Source organism: Panicum virgatum, chromosome 3K (genome assembly GCF_016808335.1).
Source record: "Panicum virgatum strain AP13 chromosome 3K, P.virgatum_v5, whole genome shotgun sequence".
Taxonomy (NCBI): domain Eukaryota; kingdom Viridiplantae; phylum Streptophyta; class Magnoliopsida; order Poales; family Poaceae; genus Panicum; species Panicum virgatum.
Window position 1 is genome coordinate 2,965,385 of NC_053138.1, and position 15,588 is coordinate 2,980,972.

Sequence of the window (15,588 nt, forward strand, 5' to 3'; positions counted from 1 at the left end):
CTATAACTTAGTTCAATTTACCCCCAAAACTATATCATTTAGTTTATTTTACCCCATAACACAATTTATCTTTATAAGAAACAGATGAAATGCATGCATGGTAAATCTAACAACAACAATACGCCCAATTTTCAACAGTGTCATTGCATATCCAGGCAAGATGACCGGATTTTGACAGCCTAAGTTAAACATAGCTCGTGCTATACAATAAACCTCTCACCTTAGGGATGATCAACACTCTTCATCATCACTCGTATAATCTGAATCACTATCATCCTCACTGCTCTCGTAAAGCCGATCCTCTTGTAGCCTACCGCCTATCCGTTCTGCCATGACACTGCTACTATTAATGATAGCCGTGTTGGTGTAGTATTGTCGCATCACTGCTGGATCGAAATACTCATCGAAGGGATCCTTTTTGCAAACCATGCTCTCAAAATCCTCCTCGCGCCCATGAATGTTCTTTCCAATCAGATGTATGATTCTAATTCCCACAAAATCACAATACAGGCACCGAACCCGCTCTGTCAAAATACAAAGTATGAAATTAAGAGCATCAGAATTATATTGCAGCATAGAGCAAATTATTTAAGTGTTGCCGAAAAAAAATCACCAAAAGAAAGTGTTCTAATGTTTTAAAATTTTCAGTTACAATCACGCATGAAGATTTGATGTTAGACTTATGAAATTTTCTGTGCTTTCTTAAATAAGTATATGCTTTACTGCCCTTAATTACTTCAAGTATGCAAACTTCACAGAAACATTAGCATGCATAATTAAATAATGACACGGTGATGTGTGTGTCGATTATGAAAAAGGAGATCCATACTTTGTCTACGCAATGGGGATGGGAATAAAGTTAAACAATCTCGACATGGGATGGTTAGATTATACCTGAGCAAGGTGGCGGTATACAAACAGGGCAGCACAAGGGCTGAGCTTCAGCTTTGTCTTCATCATCATTGCTAAATTCAGCGAAAAATAGCACTGGAACTTCATTGTCATGAGCACGAATGTATCTTGGAGTCGCTAAGAAATTGACATGAGAGCGACAAAATTTTTCAGGAGGACAGGCGTCACTTTCTGGACAGTAAACAGGACCTGACACTCGATCATTCACGCTGCATATAGCATGAAGCTCGTAAATTGGTTCCTGATGTACATGGACAGAAGAGGAAATCAGTTCAGTGAGAGAGACATTAGAACAGAATAGTTCGTGTTAGATGCTACTCCCTCCGTTCCAAAATGTAGGTCATTTTGACTTTTTTAGATTCATATATACTTTTCTATATATCTAGACATATGTTATATCTAGATGCTTAGTAAACACTATGAATCTAGAAAAGTCAAAACGACCTACATTTTGGAACGGAAGGAGTAGCAATGATCGGCAACAAGCTAGCAAAACAAACCTACCTCATTTGACATCGATGCATATAAATTCAACGCAGCCTTGACCTTTTCGGTGATTGTTGTACGTGCTCTCATCACGTATTCTTTAGGTGGCAAGGGAGCAGTAGCGTCTTACAGGTCAATTCATTAGGAGATATCAACAAGCTGGCAATACGGTGAGCATCTTCACTGGAGAGCTGGCTTCCACCCTGCAGCAGAGGCAAGACAGACCCCAGCATCGTTTTACATGAAGTGAGAAGGTTCGCTGAGCATCGGCGTTGGGGTGCCAGGCAGCAGTGGCAGCTGCCTTGAAGGCTTCGTTGACACTAGTGGCCGGCCCTTGGGCTTGAGTCACCACCCTTCTACCACTACTCAAGGCGGCAGTATGATGGAAACCAGTGTCTGTGCTCCATGGCGCGTGGAGGAGTCTTGCCGGTTGCTTCGTTCTCAAAACGGCAATGGTGGCTGCAGCAGCTTCAGCATCGAGGTTGGGGTCAGAGAGCAGCAGGCTACCATCAGCCTCGAGCAGGCAGCGCGTGGCTCGGTGGAAATTGAGGTGATGGTAGCGGGTGCAGAGGAAGGAGACGAGGCCATACATGGAGCGAGTCTCGATCCGGAGGAGGCCTGGTGTGCTGACGACCATGCCCAGCTCGTTCCCCAAACCGTCGGTAACCGGACCAGTTCCGGTTTGGTCCGGTATGAAACTGGTCCAAATTCAAAATTTAAATTTAAATTCAAAAAAATGAAAAATTCTCAAAAAATTTCTAAAAATACTTCAAGGTGCGACGAATCTAATGGTGTTAAATTTTTTCAAAAATTCCTTCATTTAGTATAGTTTGCGGGGATTTAAAATTAAAAAAAAGCGTGCATACAAAAATATACAAATACAATGTAAAAGTAGTACAAAAGAGGATTGGAGGGTTCATTTAGACTAAAATATGTTATACAAATATTTATTTAGTTTAATTTACGGGCATTTGAATTTAAACCAAAAAAGAAAAAAATTTGAATTTGACCGGTTACCGGACAAACCGGCCGGTATACCGGACAAACCGGCCGGTATACCGGTCGGAACCGGTTGAACGGCGAAGTTTGAATTCAAATTTAAATTCCACCGGTTCCGACCGGTAACCGGTCAAACCGGACCGGTATACCGGAACCAGAGCCCGGCGGTTACCTGTTAGCGGTCGGATATGTTAACCCTGAGTTCCATGGCAGGTGGGAACGCCGCGTCGACCATATGGTGTTGACAATGATGTTGGAGACTGGGTCGAGCGGGCCGTAGCAGTGACCAGCCATGAGAAGGCTGCGCTGGTAGAGGGAGCAGAGCTCGCCGGCCGGCAGCCGGGCGAGGGCCTGGAGGTAGAACCCATGGATGGCGTCCAGGAGCACCCGCCTCAGGCCGGTACTGGTGTTCTGGTGCGGGACATTGCGGGGGAGAGGGCGACGAGACATGGCCAGCTGCCACGCTCGCAGCAGGGTTCCGCGGCTGTCGTCCATCTGCGGCGGCGGCTCGCACAGAAGCTTCTCGAGGTTGCGGAGGCTGGAGGAGGGGGAGCGCCGGCGCACCTTAGCGAGGAGACCGACGGCCTCGTCGAGGCGGCTGGAGATGGTGAGCCAGGCGCCGACGAAGCGGTCGGGGTCGGGGTGCTGGGCGGCGAGCGCGGCGCACCTAGGGGCCATCCGAAGGGCCTCCTCGACGGCGGGCCCGGAGGACCCGAACCTCTTCATGCGGCGGTCCACGACGACGATGCGGGTGGCGACGAGGAGGTCGGAGCCGGCCAGGAGCAGGTAGCGCACGGCCTCGCAGTCGACGAGGTAGGGGAAGAAGCGGGAGAGGAAGGTGACCATGCCGTCCAGCGACCGGCTCTCCCTCCAGCTCCTTGAGGAGCTCCTCCTCCTTGTCGACGCCGCAGGCCGCAGCAGCCTCATCGCCCCCCCTGCCCTTGTCTGCTGCTGCGGGATCGCGCGGGCAGGGGATGAAGGTGTTGGCGATGATGTTGGAGGTCGGGTCGAGCAAGCCGAAGCTGAAGCCGCCGCCGCCGCGGATCCTCGTCGCCACGGCGCGCCTCGCCTTGCTGTGCGTCGCGAGGCGCTGCAAGGCCTTGCTGTAGGCGTTGTGGATCTTGGCCAGGAGGCGCGATCTGTGGTCGGCCTCCTCCTCGCGCGACGAGTACTCGCATGCGAAACTCGGCCTGTAGATCCGGAGATCCGAGGGGCCGCTCGGCTTCCTCAGCGCCATCCCCGCGCCAAGGGGAGGGAGGTTTCCTCCTCCTGCCGACGGGATGACATTTTTCAAACAACAAAATAGTTGCCAAACCCTGCCGCCCCCCAGTTTGATTTGATCAGACGTTTCCTGGTGAGGAATAACTAGCATGATGAATCGCAGGTGAATCTGATTCGGACTGGAAGAGCGGAGAGCGCTTTTGCGAGTCGTGGCCTCGTGGGACTCTGGGAGGCTGGGGCCAGGTGCCTGCATTGGAGGAACGGTGCGGCGGCCCGCTAGCGCAAGGTCTCCGACATCAGCCGTTTTTTTAAAGTTTTTTTTCCTCCGTAGCTTTCTATTTTTAGAAAATTATAACTCGTAAACACAATTTTTACGCACAAGTTTTTACACACCTTCTGTGAGGTAAATTCTCATCAATAACTTTTAGTATGATATACACAACTTTTACGCATAACTCTTTTCTAACAACTTGATGAATAAGTTTTCACACAACTTTTATGATGCATATAAATTTAATGCATCTATTTTTCAAATAACACACAGGATAAATTTTTAGCATGAATTGTATGAAAATGTTATCAGGAAGATTTCTCACACAACATTTAATCAGACAACTTATAAGCTCAATCCTCAGTATAAACTTTTAGTACAGTTTTCATATAAAAATTGTCAAGAAAACTTTAGATAAAGTAGAATGTAAAAGGGAAAACCTAGAAAAGAAAAAAAAAGGAATGCCACAAAATAGTAGCACTTGCTATTATGGAATGTAAAGGAATAATAATAAAAATAAAAGGAGAAAATAAATGGACATCTGCGCCGTCAGGCGGCTCTATTCCGCAGCTGTCGGCATGTCACATCGCGCGCGATGAAGAACTGTAGTGCGTGACCGCGGAATTGGATTTCCGCTCGAATGGTCGAGAGGACTAGAGAAAGATGAAAGAGCTGTCCATATGATCTAATCTTAATGGGGGCTTCATTTGTAAATTTACAAGGAATTAGGGGGTTATATGTAAATAACTTAGCAGTATTTTTCAAAAGAACCCCTAATTTGGATAGGTATACATACTGTTGGAAGTTAATTATTATTTCGAAACAGAAGTGGAAGGTAATTATTAGTGTTCAATCAAAGACCATACCGTTTAGGCTGACATTAAGTTCCATATCCTAAGGCCATTCTCAATATCTTTTCTTCATTGCATACTATAAACAAAGAAATTAAGCATTCATCACCTGGATATGCATATTGATGGTTCTTAGTTAATTGATACTAAATCACACAGCAACATCATGGATACGAATCCAATTGTAGATAGTATAGACGACAGACAAATGAAATCTGTATTCATGTATTTAAGTGACGCCCGTCCCCTGATCTTGCATTGGCCTTGGCCGCAGCAGCCCCAAAACGTATAGCATTGTGAAAAAAAAAACCCACCACCACCGGTCGAATCCAAAAGCACAGCCTACCGCCCAAGCCTATCGTCATGACGGCGTGCAGCCTCCTCGTCCTCGCCGTCGCCACCGCCGCGGCTTGCGCCGTCGTCTCGCCGGCTTCCGCGGGGCCCTACCTCTGCCCGTGGAGAACGGTAGCTCACGTCGACGACCCGTTCATCCAGAGCCTCGGCAAGTGGGCGGTGGTGCAGAGCGGCGCCACGCTCGCCTTCGACAAGGTGGAGAGCGCCAGGGCGCAGGGTGTCGGCGAGTGCACCAGCATGACCCGCAACTACGACCTCGTTATCGACGCGTCCAACCGCGCCGGCGCCGGGGACGACAAGTACAGGGCGGTGGTGTTCGTGACGTACATGACCCAGCCGCAAAAGCTTCTCTCCTTTGAGCGCATCACTGCGTAGTCAATTTTTACCTTGCTTTTAACTATGAATTTGAGCGAATCCATAGTTTGTATCGTCGTTTTTCGTACGTTCTAAATCATTATACAATAATAATTTTTTTTGATTTTGCGAGTTTGTGAACCTAAGTGGTATCTCAAGACAAATTTAAAAGTGGTTGGTGTATTTAACTCTAATAGAATTTTTTTTGAATGGACAACTCTAATAGAAAATATGCTCAAATAAATCCCCATTCTAGTTGCTGACATCATAGCCATCCATCATGGAATCCTTGCTGCTATCTAAGTCATCATCCATCATGGAATCCAGATCCTGAAAATCCACACTAATTCTAGGCTGATCAAAGCTATCAGCATAAAGATAATCCTCCTCAAGAATTCCAATCTCGTTCGCTATGTCTAACGATTCTCGCATTGGTGTAGTATGGCTGAAACAATGCAGGATTAAGCTCCTCGTCGCAGGGGTCTTCATTCTCCGCTAACCATATTCTCAAACTCCATATCACGCCCATGGAACTCTTCCTCAACTGGGTGCACGATCCTAAGACTGCCCGCACTGGGTGCGGTAAAGCGAACTGCATGTGCGATAGAGTTCGCTTTACCGCGAAAATGTGCTGCAGCGGGGCTCTCTATCCCCAACTGTATCTTTCAGATCGTGCATCCGCTCTCCAAATCCAGAGCAGATAGCGACCAGATAGCGACGAACGCTACACGCACGGGCCCGCGCAACTAGGCGCCATCGCAACCACCGGCCGACGCGCTGCCGCCGCCACGGCCATAGGAGAACGAGTGAGGGAGGAGGAAGAAGGGCAGTGGCGGCGGAGCTCGCTTGCCCGCCGGTGGCTGGGGCGCGGGTGGCCGGCGCTCTGCTGGGGGCGGCGAGGACGACGGGGCCGGCGGGGAAGAAGGACGGCTCGGCTCCTCCCTACGCCATTGCCGCCGCTTCGACCTCGTTGTCGAACTCTCACCTCTGGCCATCCTCCGCGTGAGCTAGCCCCCGGAACAGTTTCCCCTCGTTCCACCGAAGCTTCCTGTCCACCCCACCGCAGCCCAGGCACCCCAACCCCGCCAGACGAGCTCGCCGTCGAGCTTTGTTCCCCCGCCGCCCCTACTGTCGCAGTCGGGAGCCCTGCTCCGGCATCCCCAAGGTGCGGCCAAACCCCTGAACGGGTTCGCCTTGCACTTCTCTCCCTTTCCCCCCCTCTTTCCCCTCGCCGCCGTGGCCCCCCTCGCCGGGATTTGGCCGAAACAGGACCCCCAAGACCGGCCATGGCCTGAGGGCCTGATTGCTTTGTTTTAAATAGTTTCAGGGTCTTCTTTGCAAAAAGTCCAAAACCTTTTTCATGTTTTTCTTGTGAACTCTAAAAATTCATAGAAATTCATAGAAAAATAAAAAAACCCAAATTAATTTTGTTGTGTTCCTCTCAACTAGATCTATAACTTTGGTTACTAAAGCTTGTATGAAACTTTATATTGTAAACTCTAGTTTAATTGTTAGCAAATGAGTAATTCATTTGTATCTTTTTAACCATAGCTTTATTATGCTTAATTTTTGGAACCTAGAATTCTTTTGCCATGTATAGTATTATGTGAAATTTGTGGCTCAAATACTTGAATTTTGCTTGTTATTTCATGTGATTTGTGTAATTCTAGCTTATGCTTTTGTTTATTTTGTTAAAGCATGTTTGTGTTAATTTCTTAGAGTCATCTTTTTCTTAGAGTCATCTTTTTACCATGAGCTCTTCTAATTACAAGTAGCTTATGATAATTTGTGGAAGAATTTTTGAACTATCTAGTTTGAGTTTTTGATTTATTCTTGAGTACTAGAGTTAATTCATACATGCTAGTGTTGTTCTTGTCAAAATAAACTCCATATTTGGGCTTGATTCATATACATGTTCTTTCCTTTTGAATTTTATGTTTAAATTTTGAACCTCACCCATCTTGTCTTGTTATTTCATGAAGTTAGAATTAATGAGTTATAGAAATGAGTACTTATCATGGCTAGTTTTGATTGTTTGTTTTATTGAAATAAAAACCCCCTTTTTCCATGATATTTATGAAATCTTTTATGTTCCCTTTTACTCTATAAAGGATTGTCCAATAAAGTAACATTTTTAAGCTTGGTCTTAAATGTTTACTTTATTGGATAATAACTTTTTAGTGAAGGAAAGCTATACTTAAGCACTTCACTAAATCCAACTATTGCATTGCATATAGAAACAATATCGTTAGTCGACGGGACATACGAAGTCATTCAGGAACTAGACGGGATATTTCCAAAGCCCAAATCAACGTTACGGAAGATAATGAAGACCTGAACGCGAACCCGGAATCCAAGAGTGAACTACATGAAGTCCAACCCACGTCGTGGAATTAACTGAAGTTCCGAACTTCGATTCGGAAGAGCTGAAATCTACTAACTTTATAGACTCTACCAAAAGCAAGCCCCGGTGCATAATCCTATTATTTTAAATTATACAACTGATAGTTATTATTTACTTGTGCATTTAAGTTATTGGAATTAAATGAAAACCTTAGATGCATAATCTTAGGTACCTATTTTTTTGAATACTAGAAACAGAGTTCGAATAAATGCTATGCTAATAGGACCGGTAAAAGTCGAGTGATTGTCTGTCACTCGCGAGCTTTATAGGAATTGATTGTTTACTTTCTGCAATCACTATAAGGACCATGGACGGATTGTGTTACAAGTTTCATGGTGGAAATCTATCTGTGTTGATAAATTTTGCTAAGGCCGCAGTGTGTGGTAGCGGTGGTTAAGCGTTTGAAAGTACTAGCCACATGCCGTGAATTATGGGTAAGCGGCAAGCCTAGTAACTCCTCGGCCCGGCAAATGGACATACACCCCCACTCTCTCTTAGAGATAAGAAGTTAAAATTATGTTAAAAAAATAAATTATGATGCATCACCACGGCTGCAGAGAGGGTCGGGCTCGCTGTAGTCGGGGAGAGTGGCCCTGTCCATGAACCGGAATGAGAAGCAAACGGTTGCTTGAGAGTGACCCAACAGTGCTCCAAGCGTGTGTGTTAGGTTTACCCTTGCAAGGTTGGAAATTCGATTCAGAATCGTCCGTTTCTCGCGGATATTGAGACTGATTGATCCCTTTGCCACATAGAGAAAGAAGTGGAACAATGATACTCAATATGGTTGAATGCAATTAATTCTCTACCGTGTTTGTATAGATAGGTGCAAATCTAGAATAATTAATGAAACTAGAATCAGAAAGCTAAAATTTGAAATTAAGGACCTACTCTTTATTGCTTTTCAGCAAAATAAACCCGGAACCTTCACAAGCCATTGCATGTCTAGTTAAAGGGATATTATATACCCTTAGTCGGATCAGCCTTGCTGAGTATTAGTATTCTCAGTCTTGCTTTTAACCTTATTTTCAGGTAATCTTGGAATGCTTGGTGAGATTGACGTCATGTACGGGCTTCATCATGATGTCATATATCGACGCTAGATATAATTTTTTTTCTGCTGTTTAAAAACTCTAAAGAATTTATCTACTTTCAAATTTCTGAGGTATCTTGTTTAAACTCTTAAACTCAGTTTATAATAACATTTACTGTTGAGGTTTATGTTATAAAAATTTGTGGTTATTGTAATCTCTGGACTCACCTTTGAGTGAGGTATGTTGTTTCGATATGAAATACAGTGGTGTTATCGGGATTTTACCCGACAGACTGTCAGATTACTCAATTAAAGTGCGTGTAGATGATAGTTAGGACACTTTAACTGGATTAATTCTGGCGTTTCTGCCACAGCCCAGCCCCCCTCGCGTCACAGCATCGCCTCTACGCCCGACCGCCCCCTCCCTCCTCCAGTCCTCGTCGGGCCGCCGGCCACCTCCATCGTCGGCCGCTCCTCCATCACCGGCCGCTGCTGCCTCCCTCCTCCTCGGCTCGCCCGCCGCGGCTCCCTCCTTCCTCCTCGGCCCCCCTGGAGTGCCGCTCAATCGCTTGGCCGCCGTTCCACCGCCGGCCACCACTCCCTCCCTCCTCCTCGGGCCCAGGCGACGCGCGCAGGCGGCCAGGCCCCCGACACCCAGGCCCCCGACGCTCAGACCCCCTCCCTCCTCCTGTTTGATTTTTTTGAAGTTTGCGGGTATATGAGCGTGCCCGTGGGTACGCAGGTATCCGCGGATAGCGGGTATGGGTTTTGTTATTGTTGGCGCTCCTTAAGTATCCGTTTTATCCCTTGTTTATCCTTGATAATGGCATGAATTCAATATCAAAATCACTAACCGTCCTAACCCCGGCCTAATTATTGGTCATTTTCACATATGCACATATATTTTGGAGGAACTTCGTTTTTGCAGGTTTTTGGCCTATTTTGGAGCATGAAATGACGAGGCCCGTGATCGAGCGCTAACACGGAGAAAGACGAAGGCCAAAGCCCAAAGGAAGGACCAAAGCCCATGTTGATTCGAAGCACATTCATGCACATCTATCCTCCAAGAGAGCCCAAAGGACCAAGCCCACAAAGATGAGATCAAGATACTTCGGGATTAAGCAAAGCAAATGAAGATTTAAGGAAGGATTCCCTATCCTATCCTTTCCTCGAAGATATCTCCAAGATAACGACGTCCAAAGGGGTGCAATTGTGAAGGACAGAAACTCTAGAAGATGCGAGGAGTCTACACGTGAAAAATGAGACCGAGGCGAGCCCGAAAAGGGGTAGGCCGGCCGGCCTAGGCCTATGGGGCCGGCCGGCCCAGCCCGTTTTCGAGTCGGTTTGCCTTCCCCTTCGACCGGTGGCTTCCTCGGCTTATAAATAGCTCGCACCTTATTCAACTCGAAGCATCCATCCAACCAGAACTCGACGAAAACCTAGGGCCAAGACCGGAGGGAGACGACGGCCGCCGCAAGTCTTCGAAGTTGTCTAGGAGATGGCTTAGGCCATCCCTAGCCGCCATGGCCTCCCTGCGTGGTTGTGTCATGGTGGAGTTCATGAGCTAGTTGGAGTCGTCAATGGTGTATACGCGGTGGTGGCGATCCAAACGAATCTATTATGTGAGTAATGTCTTCATGTCATCCGATCTATTTAGCGATCATGTCTCTCCTCTTTCGATTTCGTTCTTGCTTTGGGTGCGCTTATTCCTAGATCTATTCTCGAGATAGATTGCATGGGGTGTTCTTGTAGCTATGGTGGCTAGGAGTTCATACCGGATCTACCCAAAGGAGGTTCGACTTGCTTCAGGGTATCCCGTTGAAAAGGGGGGCGTCGTGACAGGCCGTCTCCACAGAGTAGGTTGGGTATCGAGGGATCGGATTGGAGGTTTTGATTTAAAGAGGCTTTGGATGAGATGCATGTTGAGCTTACTCGTTTAGCTAGAACTACAACTAGAATGCGTGTGATAGGCTTAGTCATGCCTTCGGTCATGCTTTATCCTTACCGATGTTCATGGATGAGATCAACCTTCGTACATCACTCATATTTATCAAAGGTTCACCTTTTATATGCAATTAATGCTTCATGTTAGGATAGATCCGTTAGATTAGATGGAAAACCCTAGTAAGTTTATTGTCGATCCACGGATTGATAAACCTTGGGGGAATACTCTAAGGGAAAAGCTACCACGAACCGTGCGCTTGCGGTATACAAATCAGGGGCGTTAGTGAACGTCAACAGTTATCTACCCGTGGCGGGTTGCGGGCGCGGGTTTGGGCTTGCGGGTGCGGATTTGTGAAGTTAGTATCCATGCGGATTTTACCCGTTGCCATCTATAACGGTGACAGGATAGGCCTCGAAGTAGTGGCGCAACTTGCACCGAACCAAGACCACTGCACAGCTTCTGGATCTATGGATATAGTGTCTTGGTTTCTGATAACACTTCGCTGATGTAGTACACCGGCCGTTGGACGGGCAGAGCATGACCCTCCTCTTGTCTTTCCACAATGATCCCCGCGCTGACCACTTGGGTCGTCGCAGCTACGTATAGTTAGAGGGGCTCACTGTCTATCGGTGGTGTGAGAATGGGGGCATGAGTGAGTGATGCCTTTAGCCTGTCGAGGGCTTCCTGAGCCTCGGGGGTCCACGAGAAGTGCTCGGTTTTCCTCAGGAGTCGGTACAGAGGCAAGCCTCTCTCACCGAGGCATGAGATGAAACGGCTGAGGGCTGCCAGGCAGCCCATGACCCTCTGCACCCCCTTCAAGTCTCGGATTGGTCCCATCCGTCTGATGGCCTCGACTTTCTCAGGGTTGGGTTCGATGCCTCACTGAGAGACAATGAAATCCAAGAGCATTCCTCGAGGTACTCCGAACACGCATTTTTTCGGATTGAGCTTTACCCCCTTAGCCCTAAGGCAGTTGAACGCGATTTTGAGATCGGTTACCAGGTCGTCACTCTTCCTGGATTTCACGACGATGTCGTCGACATATGCTTCTACGTTTCGCCCGATATGGTCCCCGAACACGTGGAGCATACATCGCTGGTATATAGCCCCGGCGTTTCTAAGGCCAAATGTCATCGTGATATAGCAGTACATGCCGAAGGAAGTGATAAAAGAAGTCGCGAGCTGGTGGGACTCTCTCATCTTTATTTGGTGGTAACCAGAACAAGCATCAAGAAAGGATAGAAGTTCGCATCCCGCAGTTGAATCAACGATTTGATCAATACGTGGCAAAGAAAAGGGAACTTTCGAACATGCTTTATTTAAATAAGTGTAATCTACGCACATCCTCCAGCTTCCATTCTTTTTCTTAACTAATATAGGATTAGCTAGCCACTCGGGATGAAATACCTTCTTGATGAATCCGCCCGCCAAAAGTTTCTGCAGCTCCTCGCCGATCGCCCGGCACTTGAGCTCATCGAAGCGTCGCAGGCGCTGCTTCACCGGCTTGGAGTTGGGTTGGATGTCAAGGGAGTGCTCGGTGACCTCCCTCGGTATACCAGGCATGTCCGAGGGGCTCCACGCAAAGATGTCTGCGTTTGCGCGGAGAAAGTCGACGAGCACCACTTCCTATTTGCTATCGAGGGTGGCGCTGATCTTCAACGCCTTGTCGTCAGGATGGCTCGGGTCGAGGGGCACTATCTTGATACGCTCGGCAGGCTCGAAACTGCCCGCGTGCCGGTGCGTGGAGTCTATGGCCTCGCTTGCCATCTTATCCAGAGTGGCTGCGAGGGCCTCGTCCTCCGCCTGGGCCTCGGCACGCTCGACGCATTCGACGTCGCACTCGTAGGCATGCTCGAATGACGGGCCAACAGTGATGACGCCCTTCGGGCCCGGCATCTTCATCTTGAGGTAGGTGTAGTTTGGGACCGCCATGAACTTGGCGTAGCACGGCCGCCCCAATATGGCGTGGTACGCTCCACGAAACCCTACTACCTCGAAGGTGAGTACCTCCTTGCGGAAGTTAGCCGGCGTGCCAAAGCAAACGCGCAAGTCAATCTGCCTGAGGGGTTGGACTCGCTTCCCTGGCGCGACGCCGTGGAACGGCGACACACTGGGGTGCAGCTTGTCCAAGCCAATCCCCATGAGCTCGAGGGAGTGCGCATACAAGATGTTGAGGCTGCTGCCCCCGTCCATGAGCACCTTGGAGAATCGGGTGTTGCCGATGATAGGATCCACAACAAGCGGGTACAGGCCTAGATTTGGGATGTAGTCGGGATGGTCGTCGCGGCTGAAGGAGATCGTGTCCTCCGACCAGTCGAGGTAGGCTGGCGTAGCCTTGGTGACGGAGAAGACCTCTCGGCGCTCTCGCTTGCGCTGCCGAGCGGTCATGTTCGCCGTAGGCCGCCGAAGATGAAGAACACGTTCTCGACCAAGGGGTAGCCATAGCCGCCCTTGCCCTCTTCATCCTTTTCCTTCTTGGACTCATCCTTACGGCCGAGACGGTTGAAGTACTTGCGGAGCATGTCACACTCTTCAAGGGTGTGATTGACCTTGCCCTTATGATATGGACAGGGCTTCTTGAGCATGTCGTCGAACAGGTGTAAGGATCGATGGACCAAGAGGGGGGTGAATTGGGCCTTTTTCAAAATTCTAAAGCAATAAAACAACCTTAACCTATGTAAGGCTAGTAAGGCTCAATTCACCAACCGGCTAAACAAAGCAAACTACACAAGCTAACAAAGATATGAAACTAAGCAAGGTAGAGCTAAGCTATGATCTCTAAGGTCAAGCACATAAAAGAAAGCATGAAAGTAAGTGCTTGAAATGAAAGAGAGTGTAAGAGACAACCGGATTTTTCCCGTGGTGTCGATGTGTTGGCACACACCCCTAATCCACGTTGTGACACTCACTAAGAGTCTTGTCACCTCCCATGTCACCGAGACTTGGGCGCTCACTAAGAGTCTCCGTTCACCATCCCGGCGTGGTGGAGCTCAAGCCACGTACAATCTTCTTCTCCGGGCTCCCACAATCCTTGGCAAGCTCCGCGAGAAACACTTCGATCACCAAGATCGTCTAGGTGCTGCCAAACACCAAGAGTAACAAGTTCCTAAGCCTTCACTTGACCTACACTCAGTTGGCCCTAGCTCAAACACACTTGCTACACTTGCAATGGATGAGTTCTTCAAGGTTGAAACACAAACTAAGCACTAGATCTTCTCTCTTTTGCTCAAAGCTCTATCTCTTCTTCTCAAGGGTGGCCTCAGGTTTTCAAGGTGTCAAAAGGCAACTGAAATGAACCAGGGGGTACCCTTATATAGAGTGGAGGAGGTCACATAGCCGTTGGAGGTTTTCTGCAGAAAAACCGTGACCACCGGAAGAACCGACGGTATAGAAAATATGGGCATCGGTTCAACCGGTCTCTCTGTGTCAAAGAAGTAGCCGTTGGAGTTATGACACAGTATCCACGCTTGCGTCATTGCACCGGTGCATGCTCCGTAGGGGCATCGGTTCAACCGGTGCTGAAGAGGTTCGCGGATCAACTCAAACAAGCGTTCTGGAACAAAGTACATCCAATGCACCGGTGCTTTGTTTCTGAACCATCGGTTCAACCGGTGCTGAAGAGAAGTTGGAGTCCATCAAACATGCTCTCTGGAACAAAGGACTTTCATTGCACCGGTGCTTTGATTTCGGAGCGTCGGTTCAACCGGTGCTGAAGAGAGGTTGGAATCCATCAAAACATGCTCTCTGGAACAAAGGACTTTCATTGCACCGGTGCTTATCTTCTTGACCATCGGTTCAACCGGTGCTTTACTTGATATCTGCCTTCATCCAGAGAAGATGGACCGACAGGGCATCGGTCCTTCCGCCATGCATCGGATGCTCCGATGCTTGTGCACCGGTTCAACCGGTGCTACTGATTTTCTTTGTTTTCAGCTGTTTTGACTTGGATTCGAATGTGACTTTGATTGTTTCTTCTTCCAAGAGTTGTGTTGACTTCTATTGACCATCTTTTGCTGTTTTTGAGTGAGTGTGTAATATGTCTAGGGCCAACTCAAGTTTGATCAAGCTACTAACTCATGAACCCCTCTTAATAGTGCGATCACTACAAAACTATAAAACCTATACTAACCTAAGTGTCCTTCTCAACCTTGTGACACTTAGGACTAGAAAGATCCTTAGCCTTGACAAATATAAGTTAAAAACCGAGATCGCCTTTTTGAATGACCGAAATTGAGGGGCCTCTTTTGACATATGACCAAATGAGCGATAGTGATCTATTAAGCTGCACAAACTCATTAGTCACAATAATGGTTGTCATTAATCACCGAAACATACCTTGAGTGCCTAGATGCTTACAATCTCCCCCTTTTTGGTGATTGATGACAACACAAACATAAATAACGAGACAGCGAGAAAGATAAAGCAAGATAAACACAAGCGAACTCGAAAAGAAGGACCAAAGAGCTCAACGGCTCAAACGAAATTCATAGATATGTCTCAAAGCACGGCATACTCAAGCGACAAAAGTACATATCCATGAACTAACACCAAATGTGATACAAAGAATCAAAGTCCTGATAACTACGAGCTCTCTCTAGCTCTACCCTCCCCCTAACTCTGTACCCTCCCCCTAAAACCTCTCCCCCTTTGGCAACAAAGCACCAAAAAGGAAGGCGATCTAATCCTGAGCTGGAGAAGGCGGGGTCTTCCGGCTGGGTCCGGTGGAGAACTGAGCGGCGGAGTCGTCGGCGTCGTCGTCTG

The 15,588-nt window shown here is 47.7% G+C and overlaps 1 protein-coding gene and 1 pseudogene across 1 annotated transcript; one reads left to right on the forward strand and one right to left on the reverse strand.

The window, feature by feature from the left end:
- Positions 1–131: 131 nt before the first annotated feature.
- LOC120700350 lies at positions 132–4,957 on the reverse strand (annotated as a pseudogene).
- A 146-nt stretch (positions 4,958–5,103) lies between these two features.
- LOC120700351 (cysteine proteinase inhibitor 6-like) lies at positions 5,104–5,469 on the forward strand. The gene has a single exon (XM_039984572.1). The coding sequence runs from the start codon at positions 5,104–5,106 to the stop codon at positions 5,467–5,469; it is 366 nt and encodes a 121-aa protein (XP_039840506.1).
- Positions 5,470–15,588: the final 10,119 nt, after the last annotated feature.